This window comes from Lynx canadensis, chromosome A2 (assembly GCF_007474595.2).
Source record: "Lynx canadensis isolate LIC74 chromosome A2, mLynCan4.pri.v2, whole genome shotgun sequence".
Lineage (NCBI taxonomy): Eukaryota > Metazoa > Chordata > Mammalia > Carnivora > Felidae > Lynx > Lynx canadensis.
Window position 1 is genome coordinate 4,986,665 of NC_044304.2, and position 14,971 is coordinate 5,001,635.

At 43.1% G+C, this 14,971-nt stretch overlaps 1 protein-coding gene across 1 annotated transcript; it reads left to right on the forward strand.

Moving 5' to 3' along the window:
- Window positions 1–6: 6 nt before the first annotated feature.
- Window positions 7–10,073, forward strand: ADGRE1 (adhesion G protein-coupled receptor E1). Its single transcript, XM_030293761.1, has 6 exons — window positions 7–1,012; window positions 3,757–3,823; window positions 5,380–5,471; window positions 7,780–7,948; window positions 8,058–8,162; window positions 9,709–10,073. Exons 1-6 carry the CDS (start codon window positions 837–839, stop codon window positions 9,712–9,714), a joined length of 615 nt encoding a protein of 204 aa, XP_030149621.1. The 5' UTR covers window positions 7–836; the 3' UTR covers window positions 9,715–10,073.
- The last annotated feature ends 4,898 nt before the right edge of the window (window positions 10,074–14,971 follow it).

Genomic DNA, 14,971 nt, shown 5'->3' on the forward strand with positions numbered 1-14,971 from the left:
TCCCTTATCAGTCTATTTTTCTCTCTTTCCCAGCTTTTATTTGAAACCATATTGATTATTTGTTGATTTACTTGCTGTATATTCCTCCCCCCCCCACCCAACACACCACAGTAGACTGTGAACCCCATGAGAGCAAGACCTTTGGCCAATTTACTCCTTATAGCTATACCAGAAACATAGTAGGTTCTTAGGGTTTTTCCAGAAGGAGCACTATTGACATTTTGGCTGGGGTGATCATTCTTTGTGCAGTTTACTGTCACATGTTTAGCGTCCCAGACCCCTTGAGAACTCAATGCTAGTAGCACACGTCCCTCCCATCATTTGACCAGGAGCGAGCAAACTTTTTCTGTTTTAAAGAAGCAGGCATAAATATTTTTCACTTTGCAGATCCTAGGGTCTCTGTCACAGCCACTCAACTTTGCTGTTTTAGCATGAAAACTGCCATAGAAAATACAGAAATGGATATGGCTTTGTGCCAGTGAAACATTATTTACAAAACAGGCAGCCAGCCTGATGGCTATAGTGTGCAGACCCTGCACTCAATATCTGCAAACATCTGAAGTAGGGCGATCAGCTACCTGTTCTCAAAACTCTCCCGGTTTTAACACTGAAAATTCCCATGTCCTGGGAGACACCAGTCCCGGGCAAACCCTACCAAAGGGATGAATGAGTAGGCTGTACTTGGGAATTCCAATCAAAGTAGCACCCCCGCCCTGTCATCTGAACCTGCTCCTTGGAGGGCGGGGGTCCTGAGTGGGTGTGCCTCTCTTCTCCAGACGGGCTGTGCCATCATTGCAGGCGTCCTGCACTACCTTTTCCTCGCCTGCTTCTTCTGGATGCTGGTGGAGGCTGTGATGCTCTTTCTTATGGTCAGGAACCTGAAGGTGATGAATTACTTCAGCTCTCGCAACATCAAGATGTGGTACCTCTGTGCCTTTGGCTACGGGCTCCCAGGGCTGGTGGTGGCTGTCTCAGCCGGTGTGCAACCACAGGGTTACGGGATGCGTAATCGGTAAGTCATATCCTTCTCTCTCCCTGAAGACCCTGCTGTCATGGTTCACGATGATGATTACACGAACAACAAGAAAAGCAGTAACATTAGTGGTAGTTGTGTCTACCATTTATTGAGCTCTTTATGCTTTGTGGGTCTCAGGGCTGCCGTGTCCAGTAGCACAACTTGCACACTGCACAAATCCAGGAGCCACTGTTTGCACTATAGAACAGGTGAATGGTGGTGGTGTAAACAATGAAACTCGGTTGTACAGTTTAAAAATCATGGATTCTGGAGCCAACCTGCTTGGGTTTGAATCCTGGTTCCACCACCTTCTAGCTGGGCTACCTTGGGCGAGTTACTTAACCTCTGTAGGCTTCCATTTCCTCATCCATACAATAGAAGCTAACAGCAGCGCCTACATCATAGTGTTGTGAGGGTTAAATATTATCTGCAAAACATTTAGAACGGTGTTTGTCACAGGGCTGCGTGCGAGATGATTTGGGGTAGTATGCTGGTAAGTATAATTTTAAAAATATTTTTGTATTTATCTTATGGGGCATCACGGGAAAAAAATGCCAGCATACCAGCCAAACTCATGATATGGACATGAGTCCACTTGTAAGTTTTCAAAAAATGAACCAACTTTTAAAATCAGGTGAATGACACGATAAGCGGTATGTGGCTAGGGCAGAGACTAAGTCACTGCGTCATATGACAGACCCTTGAGATAGCGGTGCTGTTCTAATTTACAGATGAGGAAAGCGAAGCTTTCTTGCCATTACCGTGAGGACATAAATCCAGGTCTTTGCAATCCCAGGGCCCGCGCTCATCACCCTGTGTTATAGGCATTGCTGAATTGTGGTTAGGGGACTAAATATTCCGCTTTCCTCCCTGCCTATCACTGATGGTTTATAGGTGAGGCCATGAGATAAGGGGTGAGGGAAAGGAATTCATAGTAAGTGAGCACTCATCAAATCTAAATCCTGTAAGCTTTACAAACATGTATTATCTCTGGTACTTCTCAACAGAAATCCTATGTGCGAGGACTAAGAGTCTCCATTGCATACAGTGTAAATAATGTCCCCCAGATTTGTGCAGTGTGCAACCTGTGCTGTTGCACATGGTGGTACATAAAGTAACAGCTTAATAAATGGTAGCTTCCGAGGAAATAGAGGCTCAGCGCAGTTGCCCAGGGTCACACAGCTAGTAAATGTCCAAGCTGAGTTCGGATCTCATTGCCTTGTCAGGGGATGGTGGTGACAGTGCAAGGCCACCATGATGAAGTGCCTGATGTTGATGTGGGTAATATAAGCCCTGACGCAGACCAGAGAAGGATGATACTATATGGGAGTGGGAAGGTTCATGGAAGGCTTCCTGGAGGATGTGGAATTTGAATGAGCCTTAAGCTCTATTGAAATGTACATAGGCAAAGAGGAAAGGTCGTGGCAACATAGGTGAGGGCAAGGGAGGGCTTAAGGTGTGTTTGGAGAGCAGATGGATAGGACTGAAAGATGGGGGGGAGAGGGGGAGGGGCATGGAATTTGGAGAATACCTTCTAGCTGGTGGGAACCACAGAACGTTTTGTAAGACAGGAGTAGTATTGAGAAGGATTTGAGATGACCTTAGGAAGAAGCGCTGGGGAGTGGGGCGAGAGAAGGAGCAAACATGGGGTGCATTCTGAGCAGGTGCAGCCGTGGGTAACAGGCTCCATCCCAGTAGGTATCCCTGGGAAACCGTGTAGGGCATGTGCCTCCAAAATCCCACCCAGGGGGCATATTTATACATCTCTGTCGCAGCAGCCATTGGTCGAGGGCTGCTCCCAGGAGAACTAATTCTCCAGGGTTTTCAGTCTGATGCCTCCAGGAGGAGTTGCAGAAGCTTATAAGGGAATTGGCTGTTATTTACTGAAGCTGTTGTTCCTGAAACAGCAGAGACGGCTTCTTCTGTGCAATCTCCATCTTTTTTATTGCTACGACTTGGAGACTCACGTTCCGGGGAGAGAACATCTGGTTGGCCAACCTTGATTATTTTCCTTCTCTTGTGGGGGTGAGGCACACTTCTGCTAAAGGAATATTGGGGTGCGGTTCCTGAACACGGGTGGAATGGTTGTCAGATGGTAAAAACAGCAAAAATCTACCAGAAGCCTGAAGGAAAGAGGCAATGCCTTCTCTCCCTCCTAGTCCTTCCTCCCTTCATTTAAGAAATAATTACGGAATGCCTCATCCATGCCAGGCTTTGCACTGAGTGCTGGGTATTTGGAGACAAACAAAAGCTCAAGGTCCAGATTCTCATACAGCTCATAGTCTGGAAAGGGGGAGAAGGACAATTTTCAAGGAAACAAACACCACCATGATTTATGATACCGAGAGATGCTATAAAAAAGAAAAGCATTATGCTCTGCTAGAAAAATGATGGGTAGGGAGGGTCCCAAGCAGCTTTTCAGAGGAGATGACATTAGAGCTGAGATTTGAACGACCAGGTGTGCCAGTAAAGAGGTCTGAACAGAAGGGAAGAGGTTGCAAAGGTTACGGGCTGAGGGCGAGCTCTACTCTGGATACCGCGTGAACACTTCAGGAACGTTTGCCCAGGAGGAAGGTCTGACAGCAGACGTGGGCCAAAGAAAACTGAACTGTCACCCACCCCGTCATGAGAGCATCTCAGGGTCGGCTGCCTAAAATATCCTCCATTAGTGGATTTGTTGGGGCCTGAGTAACTGTAGGGTCAAGAACTAAACAGTCACCGATTCCTGTTTCTCTTGGTAGCTGTTGGCTGAACACAGAGACAGGGTTCGTCTGGAGCTTCCTGGGACCAGTCTGCGCCATCATCCTGGTAAGCAAATTGCTTGGTGCAGGGTGTTCGGGAGCAGAAACAAGGAAACCCGAGGAACCAAGAAGTGCCAGTGACTGTTGCCTATAGCTGAGGTCAAACATTCTCCCTTCTGATCCCTGGTTCTTGAGATTTCCAACTTAGAGTGAAATTTCTTTGACTTGTGATTTTTTTTTCTTTCCTCTGCCAACATGCAAATCCCCTGGAGGGGAACACAATCTTATCTGTCTGTTGTGTTTCAGTAAGAATGGGTCTATTGATGTCTTCTGGGGATAGATGTTGAATGAGAGAAAAGGAAGGAAGGAATGGAGAGAAATTGGTGGGGGGGGTGGTGGTGAGGAAAACAGTGGGATGGAAGAAAGGGAAGCCTAGAGATTTTTTTCAGCTTTTTTCAGCTTTATTGAGGTATAACTGACAAATAAAAATTGTGTATCACAAACAGTATCCACAGTATCACAACTGGGTGGCTTAGAACAACAGAATTTGGCATCCTCCAGGAAGACTTCCATGAACGTTCCCACTCCAGTTTTGGAGGCTGGAAGTGTAAAATCAATGGGTTGGCAGGGCTATGTCCCCTCTGGAAGCCCAGGAGAAGGATCTGTTCCAGTCTTATTTTCTTTATTTTTAATTTGTGTGAGACAGGGGGCAGGGGGAGAGGCGAAGGGGTGGGGGGAGAGAGAGAGAGAGAGGGTGAGAGAGAATTCCAAGCAGGCTCCACACTCAACATAGAGCCTGATGGGGGCTCAGTCCCACGACCCTGGGATCACGACCTCAGCCTAAATCAAGAGTCAGTAGCTCAACCAACTGAGCCACCCAGGTGCCCCTCCATTCCAGTCTTCTAACCAAGAGACTGGTAGACTCAGGAGTCCCTTGGCTTATCGATGTTTGGCTTTCTCTGTGCATATCTGCCTCTGTGTCCAAATCTGCCTGTTTTATAAGGTTATGTGGGATTAGGGTCTGCTCTAATGAGCTTATTTTAATTTGATCACCTCTGGTAAAGACCCTATCTCCAAATAAGATCACATTCTGAGCTCCTGGGGATTAGGTCTTCAACGGTTCAACCCAAACAAGGCACTGATCTTGATTCTAACTTCCCATTTGCCTCCATATGGGATGTAAACCAGGGGAGATCACCCAAATGAGAACAAGTAAAGGCTCCCTATTGCTATAGTAAGGGAGTTGGCCACCATCACTTGCAGTGAGTAGAGACTCAGAAGCAGGGAGAGGAGCGGGGAGGCTTTTTCAGGGGAAAAAAAGAGGCTTCCGGTGTGCCTGGTTGGAGGCTGGAGGCCTTGGGACTCTATAGGCAGGCTAACTCAAAGCAGGACGTCCTATGCGAATGCTTAGGGGGAGCATATTGGCTTTTTCCTTTGGGTCCTGTGTTGGAAATGAGGGCAGAAGTTAGGGAGGCTGTGAGCCCACAATCAACAGCTGGTTTAGGGTTGATTGCCATAGGGCTTATTACTTGGCTTCCTGGAGTGATTGTTTTTGACGGGTGGTCTGGCCATTGCCCATTTGTACACACCCAACATCTCAGTCCTTTCTGCTTGACTCTGTAGATCAATTCCATCCTCCTGACTTGCACGTTGTGTATCCTGAGGCAGAAGCTTTCCAGTGTCAATGCTGAAGTCTCCACGCTCAAAGACACCAGGTACAGTCCTTCCTTCCCCTCCTCTCTCTCAGTCTCCTTCATTCTTCCCACAGACATTCCCTGAGTACCTTTTGTGTGCTTAGTCCTGTGCCCAGGACAGAACAGCACGGTTTCTAGATCTGGGGTCTCAGACACCAGGTCTGCCACTTATAAGCTGTGTGGCCTTAGGCAAGTTATACAACCTCTCTGAAACTGTTTCCTCATCTGTATACTGGGGATATTAACATTGCCCACTTAATGTGGCTTATGAACCATTAATACAGTTACTAGGAAGGGTGAGTATTTCATATATTGTAACCATTAATACATTTTCTAATTCATTTACTGCACATAACTATATGTGTATATTTACAAAAATAGAAGCATACTATCTACTCAATTTTTAGGGCCACTTTTCTCTTAATGTCATGAATATTTTTTCTATTTAGAAATTCTTTGACAACATCTTTCTCATTTTTCGTAAAGCATTTCAATGTAATAATGCAGCACAACTTATTTAAATCATGCCTTATTCATGGACATTCAAGTTGTTACTGTTTTTTTTTTTTGAGGGGGGAAGGGAGGGCTATTATAAACAGTGTGGTCTCAAATACCCTTGTAGATAGATCTTTTTCCACATCTGTGGTTATTTGATCATAACAGTAGGCATGAAATTGCCCGAGTTAAAGGGCAGGTTGGATTGTCATACTTTTAGTATATATTGCAAGTTGTTTTCTAGAAAATTTGTTTCCATTTGCAGGTGCTTGCTTACCTACAGCTTAGCCAACACTGGGGTTTATCATTTTTGTTGTGGTGTTTTGCTGATATAATAGTGAAATATACTATCCTATTATTTTAGTTCTGTCTATATTACAGATGTGGGACATTTTCATAATCTTATAGACTATTTGTGTTTGTAACTTCATCACTCTACTAATCTTCACTTTAAGAACCTACCAAAGTCAGACATTGTCTAGGTTTTATTGTCAGGAACCATATAGATGTCCTTTGCTTGTTTTCCTATCGGTGTCCAGTCCCTCATCCATCTTAAAATTTGAATATTTAAATATTTTTAAATTTTAAATTTTAAATATTTAAAAGTTGATACAGAAACTTGAAAACAAAGTTAATACATGCAATGGTAAGAAAAATTAATCAGTACAAAAGAGAATACATGGGAAATAATTCTCTCTTCCCAGATCTCTCCCACCCTAAGCAGCCATTATCACTTGAATTGAGCTTCCTTCTAGAATATTCTATACTTACACATCCACATTCTGATTACATAAATGATAGGATATTATACATATCATTCTGAACTTTTTTTCCCCTACATAATAGGTAGCTGATTTCATCTCAATACTTGTGGTTAAAAACTAACAAAAATGGTTTTTTGCCAGACACTGCTGTAAGCATCCTTAGAGACTTATCATCTCATTTAATCTGTAGAACAATTAATACCACCCTGTAGGCATTGTATTATTATCTCTATACCAACTTGAAGAAACTGAGGCACAAATCCACAGGTGTTCAGAGCCTGTACCCTTACCCCCTATAGTATATGGTCACTCTCATCTCATTTAAAAAATGATTTTATAATTTGCTTTTAGTCTCTATAGATTTGCCTAGTCTGGATATTTCCTACAAATGGAAGCATATACTCTGTGTCCTTTTACGTCTGACTTCTTTCACTGAGCATAATGTCATCAAGTTTCGTCCACATTGTAGCAGGTTATCAGCCGTCATTCCTTCTTATGGCTAATATTGTACTGTATGGATGGACCATGTTTTGCTTTATCCATTCATCAATAGATGAACCTTTGGGTTGCTTTAGTTGGGGGAAGAGTGGGGTGGGGAACGAATGCTTCATAGGTGTAGGTTTCTTTTCGGGGCGATAAAACTGTCTTAGAACTGGGCGGTGATGATGTTTGTACAGCATTGTGAATGTGCCGAATCCCACCGAATCGCACACTTTAAATGGTTAAAATAGTGCATTTTATGTTATGTGAGTTTTTCTCCAAGAAAATGTCATCGTTTTTCATACTTATGGCGTCACCATTCCCCAGCTCTTGGACCTGCGGGTCCTCCAAGCATTCGATCGCTCTAAACAATATTGCATTATATATACACCGCACATCTTTGTGCATTGTGTATCTGTAGGCCAGCTGCCTTTTAAATACCAATAGGATTCGATTTCCCTGCCTCTGGGCTTGCAGACTCGACCCCACGTTTCTTCCCCCCCAGGTGGCTGGTGATATGGTGGCAGCCTGGTCCATGAGGACAACAGCCACTTCCAGGAACCTTATCCTCTGCAAATCTCTCCCCCCAGGTTACTGACGTTCAAGGCATTTGCCCAGCTCTTCATCCTGGGGTGCTCCTGGGTGTTGGGCATTTTCCAGATTGGATCCATGGCCAGTATCATGGCCTACCTGTTCACCATCATCAACAGCCTGCAGGGGACCTTTATCTTCATCATTCACTGTCTGCTCAACCGCCAGGTACAGCACTGCCCTTCCTGAGCCTGTCCTTCTGGGGAACACACCTGTGTCAGCCACGTGCCTGCATCTAGGAATAACTCATCTCCTTGTGACCTGTCTCTTCCTCCAGGTGCGGGAAGAATACAGGAAGTGCATTACCAGGAAGACGAAACGTAGCCCTGAGTCCCAGACCTCAGGGATGTTACTGTCCTCTGTCCCCTCCACCTCTAAATCGGTGAGAGACAGTGTGCTTTATGCAGCTTCCGTTCGAATGGAATTGCCACTTCTTAGCAATACCAGTGCTGTGCACGGAGAACCTGCTGTGAGCTGTGTGTCCACGTATATTTGCACATTCGATAAAGTGTGGGTTCAAGAGTTGGGGTCCAGGAGCCAGGCAGCCTGGGCTCAAATCCCAGCTTTGCCCCATGGTAGCTGTGTGAACTAAAGAAGATAAAATGACTTATATAGATATAAGATGAGAATACATTAAGGATTTTATTCTACTCATTAATCAGTGAGGAAGTGAGGCAGATGTTAAACTGGCTCAAAAGAAAATTCACAGAACATACATACATATGATGTAATGTATATTATGTATTATGTAATAGGTATCATATATATCTCATATATTGTATACATTATAGATAGTATACATTATATATATATATTTATGTAATACATATATGTATATATTGTAATATATGTGTGTATATAATATATATAAATAAGATTTACATAAAACAGACATAGGTCTGTTCCTTGCATTCTTTTTTGAGCCAGTTATAACATCTTGTTGATAATTTTATATATAATCACATATATAAATAGAATTATACACATAATTATAGTTATATAACTATACAGTTATATACAATATAAAATTTCATATTATATGTATGAAAGTGAATTATTTAAATGTATGGATTATATGACTTACACTACACATATTTAATTTCAGAAACATTGCAAATGAATGTGCAAATGGAAGCAAGACTGATTTTTACACATAATTCTGTATGATTTTGCATTGCTATCATTGATTTAAAATCTACAGGGTTGTAAAATTGCACTTTACACAATAGCTCCCCTATCCCCCATTACAATTTTTTATTTTTTTCACTGATTTATTCCAAGAACAAGTAACTAAGATTCAGTGGCTTAATTAAATAGGAAAAAAACTCTTTTTTTTTTTTTTTTTTTTTTTGCAAGAATAGAAGCCCAGAGTTAGGTGTTGCTGATATTGGTTATGTTGCTCAGGGGTGTTGGAAAGGATCTAGGTTTTCTCTACTTTTGCATTCCACTATGAGCTTGTTGACTTTTCATCAAATGATTTTCATGGTTGTAAGATGGTTGCCATAGCTCCGGACATCACGACCACATTGAAGGCAAGAAGAGGGGTAGGGAGAAGCCACAAACTCTCCTTCCACAGGAAATAAAACCTTTCCCAGAAACCCCTCATTGGGATTCCCTTCTACTAATTGGTCAGAACTGTATCACCTGACCATACATAGTTACAAAGAAATTTGACAAAGCAAGTATTTGGCTTTCTTGCTTCTAGAGTGGAAGCTATTAATGGTGAAGAGGTTGAGAATAGCTTTAGAGTTTGCCATCAGTGCCTGCCACACTAGAGACTGCCCTGTTAAAGTTTTAATGTTTATCTTTCTAGTGTTTGTTTCCATATTTCTCTCTCTGTATTTATAAGACCCAAGTATTTCTAAAACCCTTAGACTCACATTGTACTCGTCCTGCTGCTGATTCTAATTCTGATTTCTCTCTCACAGGGCTAAAGATCTTTCTTACTGCCAGTATGCTATGAAGCAACATTTGAGGAAAGCAGATACCTACGGGAGCCTTCTCTGAAATCTCTTCCCGGCTTAATGTGCAGATGTGGGATCCTGCCAGCCCCAGAACTCTCTGGGGAGCAAGAATTTCTGTTTCAGATTATCAGTTCTGCTCTTTGAGTTCCCAGAGTTTTCTGGAAGCAACAGATCCCAGTGCAATGGCATGACCAAGATTATCTGGCTACCATTTTGGTTTCTCCTAAATTCATTGTTGTATGGCTCCAAGTGTACTTCTCCCGCACCCATCATGTGCCTGACACAGAGCAGCCCTCAATAAATTATTTGTCATATGACTGACCAACTTAGCCTTTGACAAGATTCCTGCTGCTCTTAAAGAAACAGTGTCACAGTAATGGTGGCCCCAGGGTATGAATAAAACACTTAGACCTATAGACTACTTTTGTACAAACACTTCCAAGAGCCCTGTTGGTGAGTAGGAGCTCTGGATGGGGCAGGACCCCAGTGTTTCATGGAGGGTTGCAGTGCTTGATGGCAACACCCTTTGGAAAGTGTTTTGGTTTCCTGGAAATTTTCAGGGAACCAACATCTCTCTTCCTTCCAGGAACTTTCTTGGAACTCGTCTAGGATTCACACTGTTCACAAAGTTATCACCATCCCACCTTGCCCTCCATCCTCCATAAAGTCCTGATGACAGAGGGAGAAGAGGGAGATGAAAGTTTTAAATGTAGGTGTCCTCTGTGCTCACTTTGGCTGCACATATACTAAAATTGGACCATGAAATGTAGAGTCCCCCCTTCCATGACCATTCTAATACCTCCCGACTCAAAGTGTGGTCTGTGGACCAGATACATCAGCATCACCTTGTTAGAAAAGTAGGATCTCAGGACCCACCTCATATTGGCTGAACCAGAACTTGCATTTTAATGAACGCCCAGGGGATTTGTGTTGTACACATGAATGAATGAATGTTCTAGAATATTCTGGAATATTCTTCAGTTTGCCATAATTATAGCAGAGCTTGTCCTTAGAACCAGAAAGGGAAGTATCTTCTTGGCTTTTGGACTTTGCATCTGCCATTCCTTCTTCCTAGGACACCTTTCCTCAAAATCTGGCTAATTTCTACCTTTTCTTGAGCCTCAGTCATCACCTCCATGAAGGAGCATTCTATGAATCTTCTGAAGTAGGATTAGATGTGCCTCTCTGTGTGTCCTGAGGGCTTCATGCTTCCTAGCCGTGTATTAAAATTTCTCTTTCTCTCCAGCATCTCCAGCTTAAAGTGAGCTCCTATAATTACAGGGAATTATTCTAGTAGATTCTCCTTAAGTATGTGAATGAATGAGCAAATGAATGATTACTCTCTATTTTGAGGGTAAGGAAACTGAGGTCAGAGAGGTTAAATAACTTTCTCAACATCACACAGCCTCAGGTGGCCTGAGCTAGGCTGTGAGCTCTTTGACCCAGAGCTCCTCTTCCAGACTCCTTGTTCCTCGCCTTCTCTTCCTTTGACCCCAGAAATTTTTAGTTTGAGGATACAGAGGGAAAGACTAGATATTTACTTTGAGTCAAGTTACCACCTAAGATTCAGTTACTAGTAATGATCATGTGTTGGGCAATTTGATAACATTAACTTGGGTCTCAGTCTTTTTTTAAAATGTTTTATTTTGGGACGCCTGGGTGGCTCAGTCAGTTGAGCATCCGACTTTGGCTCAGGTCATGATCTTGTAGTCCGTGAGTTCCGGCCATGTGTCGGGCTCTGTGCTGACAGCGCAGAGCCTGGAACCTGCTTCGAATTCTGGGTCTCCCCTCTCTCTCTCCCCACTCATGCTCTGTCTCTCTCTCTCTCTCTCTGTCAAAAATAAACAAACATTAAAAAATTTTAAGTTTGTTTTATTTTTTTTATTTGTTAACGTTTATTTTATTTTGAGACAGAGACAGAGTGCTATTGGGGGTGGGGCAGAGAGAGAGGGAGACACAGAATCCGAAGCAGGCTCCAGGCTCCAAGCCATCAGCACAGAGCCGACGCAGGGCTCGAACTCATGAACCGTGAGCTCATCACCTGAGCCGAAGTCAGATGTTCAACCGACTGAGCCACCCAGGTGCCCGGAGGCTCAGTCCTTTTATTATTTATGGCAGTCACAGTTTGAGAAGGAAGCTGACATGTGAGTTCATCTAAGGTAGATTGGTCTTCAGGGCTTGGCTTGTCCATAGCGTTCAATACAGAGGCGACAGTTCTACGGGGTATTGAAGCAAGAGACGGCAGGACTCCTACCCAACACCACTTGCGGTAGGTTGATCGCACCCATGGCCTCAAGAGGTGGCCTGTATCTCTTCCCACCCCTTCCCCATTACTTGTAACCTCTTTCTGCTCTCACTCTGGCTTGGCCTTAACACCTGCTTTGGTCAAGAGAATGATCAAAGACAGAGGGTTTTGAAATTGGGTGTGCATTCCTTCTTGCTCTCGACATGATTAGTTTTCCTTGTTCTTGCGTCCCTGCCTCCGCCCTGAGAACATACCCCACTCACACTGCTGGAGGGGTGTGAGAGACACGGAGGAGATCTACATCATCCCGTTATACCAGCTGGGGCTGTCCTCAGTCAGCCAGCTGGCTGACTTGTAGCACACGTGAGTGAGCCCAGCTAAGATTAGCAGAGCTGTTCAGCCAACCCATAGACTCAGGAGTAGCAAGCAAGTATCATTGCTTTAAGCATGGAGTTTCACAAGTGGTTTTCTCTGAAGTGTTATTTGTAGTAATCACACTTCAAATACAGTAACCAATGGCTCATAACATTTTGTATTTAACTGCAACAATTTGGAACCTATGAGAAGAAGGATTTGGGTCTTCATTTCCTCTTCACTATCAGGACCTATACATTTGTGATGCTTAAAGTTCTTTCTGATACAAGACTTGCACAAAGCTTGTCATTACAACAGTGTTTACGTGTTGCTCTAAAATACAGTCACCTAAGGAACCCTATATTTCTAAGTAAAAACTGTGGCTTTCACGGAAGAATTTTTCTTCCGTATCAAGCTACATTTGGTACAATCCTTGCCCCCTGCAACTTCATGTACCTCCACTAGAGGGACAAAAGGGACTCAAAACCTGCACAGTCCTCAGATCCCATAAATATAAAATCCAATCATTCAAGAAATATTTGTTGACCATCTACAGTGTGCTCCCCCCAGAACATAAAGTAGGTGAAAAAACGATTGAAAAACTGAAAAGTTAAGGGTATTACAGCTGAAAACAGTTTAAACATTTTAATTTTGTCCAAACCAGAATTTATTAAATTTTACTTTCTTAGATTTAAGGGAAGTAAACTCAATAATATTTCCAAAAATCAAGGTACACTAAGGGGGGGGGGTAGTGGCTCAGTCGGTTGAGTCTCTGACTTCAGCCCAGGTTATGCTCTCACGGTTCGTGGGTTCGAGCCCCGCATCAGCACAGAGCCTGCTTCAGATTATCTGTCTCTCTCTCTCTCTCTCTGCTCCTCCCCCGCTCACATTTTTTCTCTCTCTCTCAAAAATAAAACATTTGAAGAAAATTATAAATAAGTAAATAAAAAGTACATTAAGAAAGTGTATGTAAGGGCACACATTTTTCTCTTGGCCTCTGGTTCCATTATGACCAGGCACAGTACTGGGTATTCTGGACGCTATCATGGGTTTTCTTTGTACTGACTCTTGTTGTTTTCAATGTTGCGTTGTAGTATTTCTCTTGATTCCTGAAGGGATTCCCTTCTTTAAAACTGCGCTGAGATGAGTTCTGTCTTCTCCTCACGTTTGTGCTGGCCCTGACTATGACCTGACCATGTGGGGGCCAGATTTATAGCTAGTTTCTCAAGAATGGGATATCTTTGGCACACTTTGCTTAAAAACACTTGATTATTAATAATACTCTGTTAGTCACACCTGCCTGATGTAAGGGAAGCCATAATGTGACCATGACAGCTGTCTCATGCCTACCCCAGGGTGACCTAGAACAGGTATGCTATGCTATTGTGAGATATTTATTTATTATTTATTTTGCACTTGTCACATTGTTAACATCTTTTCAGCTCATCAAGCCTTTTTAAAAGGCTTTTGTGTTGATGGTTGTCTGGTTATCTGTGGTATACATGTGTCATCATGTATTTGATCTGAGCTCTGTCATCTCCAAGTTTTCAGTATAAACAATGCTTTAAGGAAGGTCTTTGAGCTAATTTAAAATGGTCTACTATTTAAGTGCTTTTAAGGGTTACTAGGAGGTTGTGCGTGGAAGAAGCTTGTATGTCTTCCTTAATGTCTGGTTGAAAAAAAACAAACAAACATAACTGTCCCAAAGCCATCAAAACTTTCCCAAACCATCAAAAAAGCCATTAGAAACACAGTAATTTGAAGTTTACCTTCAGGTGTACCCATAGAGAAGCTTTCCGTCATCACTTCTGAATCATTGGTCACCTCCCTCTGCCCTTAACCTTTCCATTCTATTGTGCTAAGGCTATCAACTTTGGTCTGTTATAATCAGATGTTCACGTGTTTTGTCTCTATCCTATGAGTCCCTTGTCTGATTTATCTCTGTATGCCTATGACCCAGCAGAAGATTGGGCTCACAGATCAAATCTACAATGTTTGTTGAGTGAACGCACCAAGAGAGTGTTGCGTCTGCCTCCACAGTAACAGGACAGTGTTCTGATATTCTGGCCTCTGAAGGACAAGTTCTCTGGGTTTTCCAAATCATTTTCTGCTCTTGCCCAACAACTAAAACAGGACCCTTTATGCTTCCAGTAACAACAATTCCATGCTAATTCCATTACGAGCACTATTTCTAAATGACAATAGGTGACTTAGGGAAGGTTTCCTAAAAGCAGAGCCTGAGACAAGGATTTTGGTGTCCATGATTTATTGAGGGAGTGCTCTGAGAAGAGAGAAAGGGAGGGAAGCAGGATGTGGTAGAGAGGGACCTGGGTTCAGCCCAATCCCACATTGAGCTCTGATGCCTGTATTGCACCTCAGGGTTGGCCCCCCTTTGAGGCAAGGTGCCCAGCCTTTCATGCCCCTGTGTCTGTCAGTCACTGGCTGTGTGCTGCTCTCCTGGTGGGGGGAAGGTGCGTTATAGCTCCTGTCTGGCTCAGGCCAATGTGGAGAAAGGACAGCTGGCCTAAAAAAGGAGATTAAGGACAGACATCAACAATATCGACTACTTCCCCCCAACCCCATGACCATCAAATATAAAAAAGAAAGTTGGATTAATCACTTCAATAC

What these genes read in the sequence shown, in the direction of transcription:
- ADGRE1 (XM_030293761.1), top strand. Translation starts at nt 837, where the DNA reads ATGCTGGTGGAGGCTGTGATGCTCTTTCTTATGGTCAGGAACCTGAAG. An exon ending in GGTTACGGGATGCGTAATCG is followed by an intron (nt 1,013 to 3,756) that starts GTAAGTCATATC and finishes TTCTCTTGGTAG; the next exon opens with CTGTTGGCTGAACACAGAGA. An exon ending in TCCACGCTCAAAGACACCAG is followed by an intron (nt 5,472 to 7,779) that starts GTACAGTCCTTC and finishes CTCTCCCCCCAG; the next exon opens with GTTACTGACGTTCAAGGCAT.